At 31.4% G+C, this 10820-nt stretch overlaps 1 protein-coding gene across 1 annotated transcript; it reads right to left on the bottom strand.

Moving 5' to 3' along the window:
• Window positions 1–248: 248 nt before the first annotated feature.
• LOC134249438 (uncharacterized) lies at window positions 249–6563 on the bottom strand. The gene is made up of 7 exons (XM_062731788.1): window positions 6482–6563; window positions 4447–4640; window positions 4113–4208; window positions 2539–2614; window positions 1192–1356; window positions 1001–1089; window positions 249–480 (listed from the first exon to the last, which is right to left on the bottom strand). The coding sequence occupies exons 2-7, from the start codon at window positions 4588–4590 to the stop codon at window positions 397–399; spliced, it is 654 nt and encodes a 217-aa protein (XP_062587772.1). The 5' UTR covers window positions 4591–4640; window positions 6482–6563; the 3' UTR covers window positions 249–396.
• Between the last annotated feature and the right edge of the window lie 4257 nt (window positions 6564–10820).

Raw genomic sequence — 10820 nt, 5'->3', positions numbered from 1 at the left:
TTCACAATAAGGTATAACATAATTTTATAAGACAAGTGTCGTCGATATTGATTAATCAATTGCATGTATATGAAAATGAACTAGGATGATAAACAAAGGGTTAGGTGTAGTTATTGTTTTGGATGAGGTATAGAATAAGATGTTGGGTTAGGGTGAAAGTTGTTAAATATGTTTTAACAATCATGATTCAATATAAGAAGGAGTAAAAAACTTTATTACCAAAGAATGATATAAATTTTGGGAATTTGTGAAAAAGGATGAAATGGTTTGTGGTATGATTGAATGGACTTTACATACAAATGGTTTTGGAAAAATGTTCATCATGTTAAGTTGCTTCGTTAGTCAATTTTAATTTTAACATTATATACAAGAAAGGAAGATAGATTTCTAACAATTTCAAGGAAAACAGGGATTTGGATCTTCAAGATAATTAATGATGTGATTTGTCTGGAAACAAGGTTTTCTGTCAATTTTTGTGACCTGCAAAGAGATTAATATAAAGAGTATAAAATAGAAAATCTTAACGACCTCATATATACGATACAGTGGAGAACAGACGGAATAAGATACTGTTGATAACAGATGAAATATAGTTGCTTTCCTGTATTATGCACTCACGCAGACCTTGACAAATTTAACATTTTATACAACAAAAACATAGCATCGGAAGGGGGATAGCCCCTTCACTTTTTCCAAACATAATATTTTATCTTTTAAGATGCTCCCCATCCCTTTGTTGCAGTTAAATAAAGTTAAGTAAGGATAACGTGGAAACTTTTGTACCGAAAAAGTTACACACTCCTCGTCCCTATCGCTCTCACCCCCACGAATTATGATTTTCGATTTAATACAATTTTTTTTAGTTGATTTTTATTGTCTAGCTGCTCCCCCTTCACCCACTTTCAAAAACAATGATACGTCACCTTATAAACAAATAAAAATATATTTTAATATTTTCACGTATACGAAAAATGTCTGCAAGCAATAAAACAATTCTCACATTTTTGAAGCACATCTTTGGTGGAATAAAGACAGATGGATCTTTGATTCCCATTGTTGTGTTGTAAAAGACGTACAACAGCTGCACATCTGTGAAGAAAAGGAAACGTGAAATATAATGAATTGTAAGTAAATAATAAAACGATTGTTTTTTTTTCATTTTTTGTTAAAGTCATTTAAGGAAAGTTGTACCAGTTTGAGGAATCTTCGACGAGAATCCACCAATTTCAACATAGGCACAGTTTAACCCGACTCTGTAGAAAAATGTGAAATTATTCTGCGAAATCATATAGGTGTCCAAGTTAATAATGTCTGGAGACACTCCCATGAAAGTCTTTTGTACAGATTTAGCTTCAGCTGAAAAACACAAGGTGTTGCAAATATATTTCATTATTTCATTCGCTTATCTTCATGACAAGAAGATACAATTTCTCAAGCAATAAATTTACTAGGTTAATCGAACAATGATTAATCTCATAAAAACATATAAATTAACATTGCAAAATCAATCGGACTGCTGTAAACATGATGGAATTAGCTGCCTAAAAGATGTGAACAAACCCTGTTACCAATCACACCCGCCATTAGCGTTATATATTGATCAGAATTCCCCAGTCAAATCCTTTACAAAAACCATACAAAATAAATGGTATGAAATATGTCAGATAAAATACAAGTAATCAATAGGATGTATTTTACAAGCAAGGCTATGCTAACAACGGTAGAAATTTGTGAAAAGCTGATTTGGATTGTTGAAATCATTGTTACATTTATGTGTCAATAACTTGCCTTGGTTAAAAAACTGATCCATTTAAAGCATGATCATTCGTATTGTAGGGGTGGAAGTAAAAAGACTATTTTCTTCCGACCACTCCCCCTTATAATGTAGATACATGTATATCCCATTTTAACATTGAAAGAGAGTTTATGTTTCGGAGAAGAATTGAAACACAAAAGCATTCTCTACATACGAGCAATTTCTTAAACAAGGAAAACTATCGACAAAGAGTTAATGATACAATGACTACAACAGCCTTGCTTGAGTTCAATTTTTCGCAAATTTTGTGGTCATTTAATGATTTTTGGGCTTATTTTGATTGAAATTTTTAACGTCTTTTCCCAATTTTTTCTCCAAGGGTCACAGGCTAAGTGACTGGTCGACAGGTGATGTTTACTCCTCCATGGTACCTGATCCCACCTCTTATTTGCGGTCGGTATTTCCTCTATTCCATATTCGTAATGTTTGAAAGGATTTTTAAAGTTCATTTTTGCATATTATATTAAATACCAAAAGCAATGCTTAAACAATTTTTGTGCAGAGTATCTTGAATTATACTTCTCATACGGAGGTTGTTTTTGTTTTTTCTCAATATTGACAAACAAATACGCATCATACACACACATACAGAGAGAGAGAGAGAGAGAGAGAGAGAGAGAGAGAGAGAGAGAGAGAGAGAGAGAGAGAGAGAGAGAGAGAGAGAGAGATGTCAGTAAAACAGATTAAATTACTAGTAGTTTAAGCTTAGAATATATATTGACCTGGAATACATATATTGTAAAAGGCACCGCTCGGAGATACTTGACAAGTATCTCGATTCCAGTTATATAGCTTGCCCTGAAAAACAAAATCATATACTAATTTTTTTTTGTTTCATTATATCTCACAATTCAGGAAATATTTCTATGGATATAATACACTGTATTATTGTTTTATTATTTAAGAAATTTTCATTTTCATTTTCATTTTTCTTTTAAAGGCCTTTGATCAATATAGTGAACAGTTCTACGTTCATTTTTAATGAGAGAATGGAAATATTATATATCTTTAATTCTATATATCGCTACATTGATATATTTTTTGTAAAGGAAATTAACATAAATCTTTTTACTTAGCAATCCAAAAAATCAATATTAAGTTAGTCAATGAGATGTTAAAAAGAAGGCGGACTGTGACATCATTCACATCAGGCCTAGCGGGTGTGACCGGTCGGCAGAGGACGCTTAATCCTTCATGGCACCTGATCCCACCTCTGATGTTTCAGAGGTCTGGGTTTTCTCTGTTCCTATTTTCTATTGTTTATTGGACTATTGTTCTTGATTACTGTTCATTATTTACATATGTTTCATAAAACCTATCATTTATTTATATGCTGACTGACATTTTCATGCGAATGTTTCCGCCATTATTTACACACTAAATTTTGTAAGGATTTTCCTTCCGCCTTTATTTCTTTTCAGAACAAGAAACAAACGACAAGTGCGACTGATTGGCAGGGGATACTCACTCATACCTGGCACCTGATCCCACCTCTGGTTTTTGTTTTTCTCCGTGTTGCTCTGCTCCCGATTCGAATTGTTTAAATAGACCTCTAGCTCAAATATCGTTCATAATCTCCATCTTGATATATTTTTCATATCAATTCTCAAAACCATTTTCTAGGGACGTGAAATCATTTTTGTCATGAGTTCATTGGCATATATGGTTGGTTTGCATATAATGTCCATAAGGTATTATTTCCTTAAATCAATAATGTACCAGAGTTACAAATACCTCGGTATGGTGACAAATTTAGGAATCTAATTTTTTTGGAAAAGAAACACAAATCTTCGCTGTTATTTTTCATATTTGAAGTCTTTTTTCAGTTTAATTTTATGAGAGTTGTGACTCTTTGATTGCTACAGTAATATTTACTTTATCTGAGTTTTATTACTAAGCGAACTATGAAATGGAAAGAAATGCTTTTTTGATGTAAATCAATACACAGAAATATACACAGAAAAACGATAGTTTAAGTAACGTACCATTGAAACTACTGAAATGTATCAAAAATAGGCCAACAAAAAAAATAAAGTACTGAGTGTAATAATGTAGGTTTTGAATTTGAATATAAGGAATGTTTTACAATGTGTGGGTTTAACTGTGTGTAAATCACACACGTTTGCTCTCAAATTGTATAATTTCTATGACGCGGAAGAGTTTAAAATAATCCATAAATGTTTTTTTTAAAATTGTACTTTATTGAAAATCGTGAAAGGTACATCGTTTATCTTGTAGGAAATAGCTAATATTATTCAACCATGATATTATAAGAAATAAGAATCTTATTACTTACTGCTGCGAAATCTTGTATAATGTTGACTTCGTATCCCTCAGGCTGAGTAAGATAAATACTTGCAGTTTTATGGGATTTGGCATCATAGGAAAACATCTATGACAAACAGTGCAGCTATTGTATATTAGATTGTATTAGAATCATAATTGTACTTCAAACAAATATTAATATCAACTGTATAATTAATTGAAAATACATTTTTTTCTGCAAGCTATCTTCTTATAAAGTTTAGGCTATGCGTGTCTTTATATCTAATTTTACCGAAATATTTACGTTTTACTGTCTTTAACGTCATAGTATTTATATATTATTATCAGTATTGTTATCTCCTTACCATTTGCTTAAATTGTTTTTCCTTTGGACTCCCTGACGTCATAACATCCATGTATGTCTGGACCTGGAGTGGCAAACAACAATTGGAGACGGTCCCGGGGACTACAGAGACAGAAACTCCGACAAGGAGGAGGTAGGCGATCATCTTGGTATCTAGAAGTATGTCTGAGTTACTCTCTGTATGTTTAAGTAAGCCTATGATCACAGAATAAGTAAAACATGTGCTTTATTGCTTATAAAGGTGGTTTTTTTTTTATATTTTCCTCTTAAAGATTTTATCACCATGGGAAATTTCCTGAGGAAGTTCTTTCTTTGTTTCATCATCTTCCATGATCGAAAAGAAAAGAATAATATGATAAAGTACTAATTTTTGGAGAACCATTGATTTGATTCAACAAATAAATATCTTGATATAGAAAACTGTACTCATTTTTTACGCTTTTAGTCTGATAAATCAAACTTAGAAATACTTATGGCCGGTGAGGTTCCTATCGCTCAGGTTAATTACAGCTCAGTCGTTGATCTGAGGATCAGCTAAGTTACTTGAGACGTAAATCTACTGAAGGCTATATAACTGAGAAAGGCAAATTAATTCGACTTACTAAAATAAAAATGTTGAGGGTTTGTAAGATTACGAATTTTACAGTACAGTATTTAAAAAACAAAATTGAATGTTGATGGTAAATCGGTACTGTAGATCACTAAATATTCCCGACACCTTATTTTCGCGAGCTAGTCATTGACTCTTGATTAGCAAAACAAATTTTCACGAATTGTGGTTATTGCTCTATATAATCTTAAGGAATACTATTATACGCGAGAATTTAATTTTCGTGAGTACACTGTCTCGTTTAATTACGCAAAAATAAAGTTCTCGCGAAAAAATTGATTTACAGTAATTAAAAACAGAAAAAAATTCGATACACTTAATCTAAACCACGCACTCACGGAATCTATCATCAAAACTCAAACCAAAAAATATTAAATCACAGCTTTTGCAAACGGATGAAGAGAGTGAAAACTGGGGGGGGGGGGGTCGAGGTAAATAATGAAAGAACAATGTATTTATTTTATATTTTTATTTGAAATAATATGCTACATTTTCTTGAACTGAAATAATCAAGCCTTTAGTACCTAATTATTCATCAAGGTTCAATTAATATACAATTAATGTAATACGAGGATAATTTGGGAGCGATTCATATAGCAAGTAATCCATTTAAACATCATTCATAAATATATATGATTTTGTTGTCATTTAATCAAAGAAGGATATGGAGATTACAAACGGTATTCAGTCTCAAAGTCTATAAAACTACTGTATACAGGGTTATTTTCGCCCCGTGTTATTTTCACCCTTTTGCACCTGAGAACTATTTTGCCCCGTTTTAAATTCGCCCAGTCATAGTTTTGTTAAAAAAATTATGCTGTGTTATTTGAATTCGCACCGTTTTAAATTCGCCCAATCAGTAAGAGGGCGAAAGGGGCGAAAATAAAACGGGGGCGAAAATTTCCCTGTATACAGTATACAAAATTAGAGCAGAGCAAATACGGACCCCCGAAACATCAGAGGCGGGATCAGGTGCCATGGAGGAGTGAGTATCCCCTGCCGACCGGTCACAACCGCCGTGTGCTCCTTGTCATGTTCAGGAAATAACGTAAAAAAAATCGTTGTCAATTCAGGGTATAAATAATGGACTAACAAAAAGTGATATGTAAATTTAAATGGAATCTGTTTGACGCGATGGTATTACAACGTCATTTAACATTAAACATCATTTTCAAAGAAAGTCAGCTCAGACAAAACTAGTTAGTATTAAACATTCCTCAAGAAATATAAAATGACTTGGCAAACATACCTTTTGTCATTCTTTTTTTTTTGAAAGTAATTAAAATGTTTTTGAAATTATGAGATATCATTTTTTCTCACGGTGTAAAATGAATAAGTATTTTGATTTATAAGTATTTATAACTTTTACCTATTATTTGTGAAAAAGATTAACATAATCTTTAGAATAAATTAAACAAAAACTTACTTAATTGACGGAAGTAACTTTATTTCATACAACAATTCTGAAATTTCCGAGTTCCTGCGAATTGTTAAATGATTTCTGAAGCATTCAGGAACAAGGAAGAATAGAAAATTGAGTTTATAAAACAGGAATAATATCCTTTGAAAATGTATATGACACGCTTTACATCTCTTGTGTAAATGTTAAGCCCTGTTTGTGCACTCTAGTTCAAAGGAAACCTTTGAATAATTCGAAATGATTTCCCTGCTTTACTGTCACTCGTATGGTAATCGACAACTTTTGGTTTATAATGAAAAATAACCCATCAGGAACTATCACATATAATAATTTGACCGTTTTATTTTCATGATAAACTTATACAATGTATTATAGTTTGAAATTATACAAAAGAATTACACAGATTTTTTTTTATTTTTACAAAATACACAACAAAACAAAATTCAAATGGTATTTACGATTTTACTCTGATCACTGTAATGCCCTGTCTGATCTTTAAACATTTGACTTGTTTTCTCCCACCTTCCGACAATTTATATTGGGGTAGGCGTTGTGACTTGTGTAATTAAAAAAAAAAAGACTTTTTGATAGGAACGATAATTGTTTCGTCAATAATCGTGGATATCATTTAAATATTTCGTCATTTGTATTAGCAAACTTATTTTGCGAAAAAAAATTCTGATTCTACATTGAAGTAGTACCCCGATCCGTGTAACACTTAACAATTCAAATCTCTTCAATGTTTTTTAGTTTAAGAATGTTAATATATTAGTTCAAATTTCAAAAACTCAAACTGATTTGGTATATTGTAATTTAACACGATAGTTCAAAATAAAAATTTTCAAACTTCCAAACAGGTTTTGAAATTTTAATACTTTCGATTTTTACCTTAAAAAATCAAAATTCAAATTTCAAAAAACAATTTTTGTAATTTAAATGTTGGAGGTTTTAGTCTACCGTTTGTTCAGGAAGTTTACATTTAACATATATTTTCTATAGTTCAGTAATATTTGCCGTTTTTTAATCATTTAAAATTAGCTTCCAACTTCTAAAATCAACTTTTAAACGGTTGAGATTTGTAGGAATTTATTCAAATGTTTGATCGCGAAAATTTAATTTTCGCGTATAATAGTATTCCTTAAGATTTAATAGAGCAATAGCCACAATTCTTGAAAATTATGTCTCGCTAATCAAGAGTCAATGACTATCTCGCGAAAATAAGGTGTCGCGAAAATTAGTAACCTAGAATTTTACTTAAAATATCCAAAATTTCAAATTTGAAAAACCGTTTTGAATTTTGAATATCAGTTCAATATTCTAACTATCTAAAAGATCTTTTGTTTAACCAAAAGTGTTTTTGTAAAATTTTCAAAATTCGAATCAGGTTTGGAATTTGATAATTTGGATATTTGAAGTAAATAGCTAAAAAAAAAGTTGTTTGATTATTTGAATGTTTGAATCAAAATTCTAAATTTCAAAAAATCTTAAACTTTTTGAAAGTTGAAATTTAGAGGTTTGAAGTAAATTTTGAAATATCAAAAGTCGTAAAACTGTACTAAACTGAAGCGTAAACTTTCAAATCAAACGGTAGATTAAAAACTCAAAAGTTTAAACACATTTGTTTTTGAAATTAGAGATTTGAATGTTTAAGGTAAAAATCTAAAAATTTAAAAAATCCAAAACCTGTTTGGAAATTTAGGATTTTAAACTTAAATTTAAAATTTCAATATACCAAATAAGTATGAAGTTTTTAAATTTAGAAATTTAAACCAATATATTAACATTCCAAAACTCGAAATTATTTTACAAATTTGAATTGTTAAGTATAACACGGAACGTACTCCTAAGTTGATTTTAAAAAGACGATTAAGTTTTCATTGACAACATGTATTTAATCTTTGGATACAAGGTCTCTCATTAATCTAATGTAAAAAAAAAAAACATTGGTGCCTATTGTGTCCTGTTGTTTATAAGCTTTAAAAAACTTCTATATTAAAAAGATTTCTCATGCTGAAGCCTCTAATTCAAATTCAATCAATTAACAATTTTTGACTTTGATTTGACATATCCCATAACTCGATATACAAGACAGCGCATAGTTTGACACATCTGTTTTTGTATAGATGTTTTACTTCATGGCACCTGATCCCACCTTTGATGTTTTGGAAGTCAGTGTGTGCTCCGCTCCTATTTTGTGATGATTACTGTAGATTCCCAATTATACGCGAGGAATTAATTTCCGCGTAATTTCGCGTGAAGCTTTACTCGCGAAAAAATATTACTCGCTTTTAATTTTATGGTACTGAAATCTATGTTAATTCTGTTGATCAACCGTCCATTCGCGAATTCTAATTCTCGTGATTTGACGTTAAATACCAAATTCGCGATAAAAACTACTCGCCAAAAATAAGGAATCTACAGTAACTGGATTTTTGAGCTCGAATACTGTTCGTTATCTCCACACATTCTATTTACTACAAAATGACATCGATGGCAAATATCAACAACACTTCATGATAAATTAGATAAAGTCAGATTTTCTATCGTCAACTTCTCTATTTTATGTAGCAATTTACATTAATCACCTGAATTGTACATGGTTTATGTCTCACAATTTATTCATTACGTACGAGCTGATCTAAGAATGACCAAAAAGTACGCACGCTGCCTTCAGATACCCGCCCCACATTTTGCACCCATTTAATACAAAATTAATTGCAATCTAGTCATAAAATTTTTCTTATATACAAAGAACAGTTCAATGGTAATTGATTAATGATTTTAATACCAAAGCTCAATTGTAAATTATCCCGAAATTCTTGCTCTTGAAACAAGGGTGGTAGACTATCTTTACCAATGATATCGGACTTTCAAGCAACATCATATTTTGAAATAGTCTTGAATGTGATTAAATGAATTTGTAAAATTAGCCGTAAAAAGGATTTTTTTTTCACTGGGGGGGGGGGGGGGGGGAGATGTTTTCAAATTATTTTCCGTTTTTCATTAACTTATTTAGTGAAAAACACGAGTTTTACCAAAATTTTAGAGTTATCTCTCGTTGTTTTCCCAAAGGAATAATGTTTTATTAAAATCAATATAAATCAATATAAATATCAATATAAATATAAAAAATCATCCGAATATCTTCAAGGTTGAAAATTGACTTGGGGGTAGGGGGGAAGAACAATACGTTCTCAGTTCTTCTTAAAGAGACAGGCTATTGACAAACAAGCACCATGACACGTACATATGTAGATATTTCGTTACAAATCAACCATTAAAAAATTCTATAATCTTTGATGATGAGAGCTTGCGAAAGGATGGACCAAACATAAAGAAGATCTTGACCCATTTTTAAATTGTACTAAAGTAATTATTGACCAGATCTTGAAATATCGCATTAAATGTTAAGAGGCAATAAAAAAATAAAATATTCTTCTGCATTAAGTTATTCAGAAGGGGGGGGGGAGATGTTTCACGATCTGGAGGCACCGGCTTGGATTCTCCTTCCCGGCGCCCTTTTAAACCAAAGACCATAACAAAGGTATTGAATTTTACTTCGCTCAGCGTTCAGAAGGATAGGGAGATAACGAACAGTATTCAATAACAAAGTCCATAAAACAATACAAAATAGGAGCAAAGCAAATATGGACCTCCAAAACATCAGAAGTGGGATCATGTGCCATGGAGGAGTGAGCATCCCCTGCTGACCGGTCACACCCACCTTGTGCTCCTTGTCATGATAGGGAAATAACGGGTTCATGCTTTTTTGAATCTGTGTATGTTACCACAAAAAAGAAAGGTTAAGACAATGAACTGGAATCGATCTCAAAACGAATCTGAAAAAAAAATACATTCAGAGTTAAAAGTGAAAATAAAAGGAAGCACATCAGTATATAAGGTATACGTGAGTTGAAATCACTTCTGATGCCGGGCACTCGGCGAAGGAATAGCTAATGCCTTATTTACGTCTAAGGTTTTACATTGCGTGCCGAAAAAAATAAAACCAGGTCTCAAAACCTTATACCTGTACAATACACCCATGGCGTTGCAGTACACTTAATTGTAAGGATTTTTGTGCTTTGAACGAATATTGTATTGATGTGTTAGTATGTGTTTTTATTATCTTATATACATGTTTGATAAGAAGGAAAAAGATTGGAAAGGGTGTCACTAACTTGTTTACAACGTGTCAATTGCATAAACTTTTTTTAAACAAAGAAATTTAACTATACAAATAAGTGTTGGAGAAAAATTATATGTATACGAGGTAGGGCTGGATCAATATATCGGTAATCGGTATATATCGATATTTTTTAGCAATACGATAACCGATACAGAGATG

Source organism: Saccostrea cucullata, unplaced genomic scaffold, assembly GCF_032062105.1.
Source record: "Saccostrea cucullata isolate Sc308-1 unplaced genomic scaffold, CSIRO_AGI_Scuc_v1 ctg17072, whole genome shotgun sequence".
Lineage (NCBI taxonomy): Eukaryota > Metazoa > Mollusca > Bivalvia > Ostreida > Ostreidae > Saccostrea > Saccostrea cuccullata.
This window is presented reverse-complemented; position numbering and strand designations above follow the sequence as displayed.

What these genes read in the sequence shown, in the direction of transcription:
- LOC134249438 (XM_062731788.1), bottom strand. Translation starts at nt 4,590, where the DNA reads ATGATCGCCTACCTCCTCCTTGTCGGAGTTTCTGTCTCTGTAGTCCCC. An exon ending in AAAAACAATTTAAGCAAATG is followed by an intron (nt 4,209 to 4,446) that starts GTAAGGAGATAA and finishes TGTTTGTCATAG; the next exon opens with ATGTTTTCCTATGATGCCAA. An exon ending in CAAAGATGTGCTTCAAAAAT is followed by an intron (nt 481 to 1,000) that starts GTGAGAATTGTT and finishes ATCTCTTTGCAG; the next exon opens with GTCACAAAAATTGACAGAAA.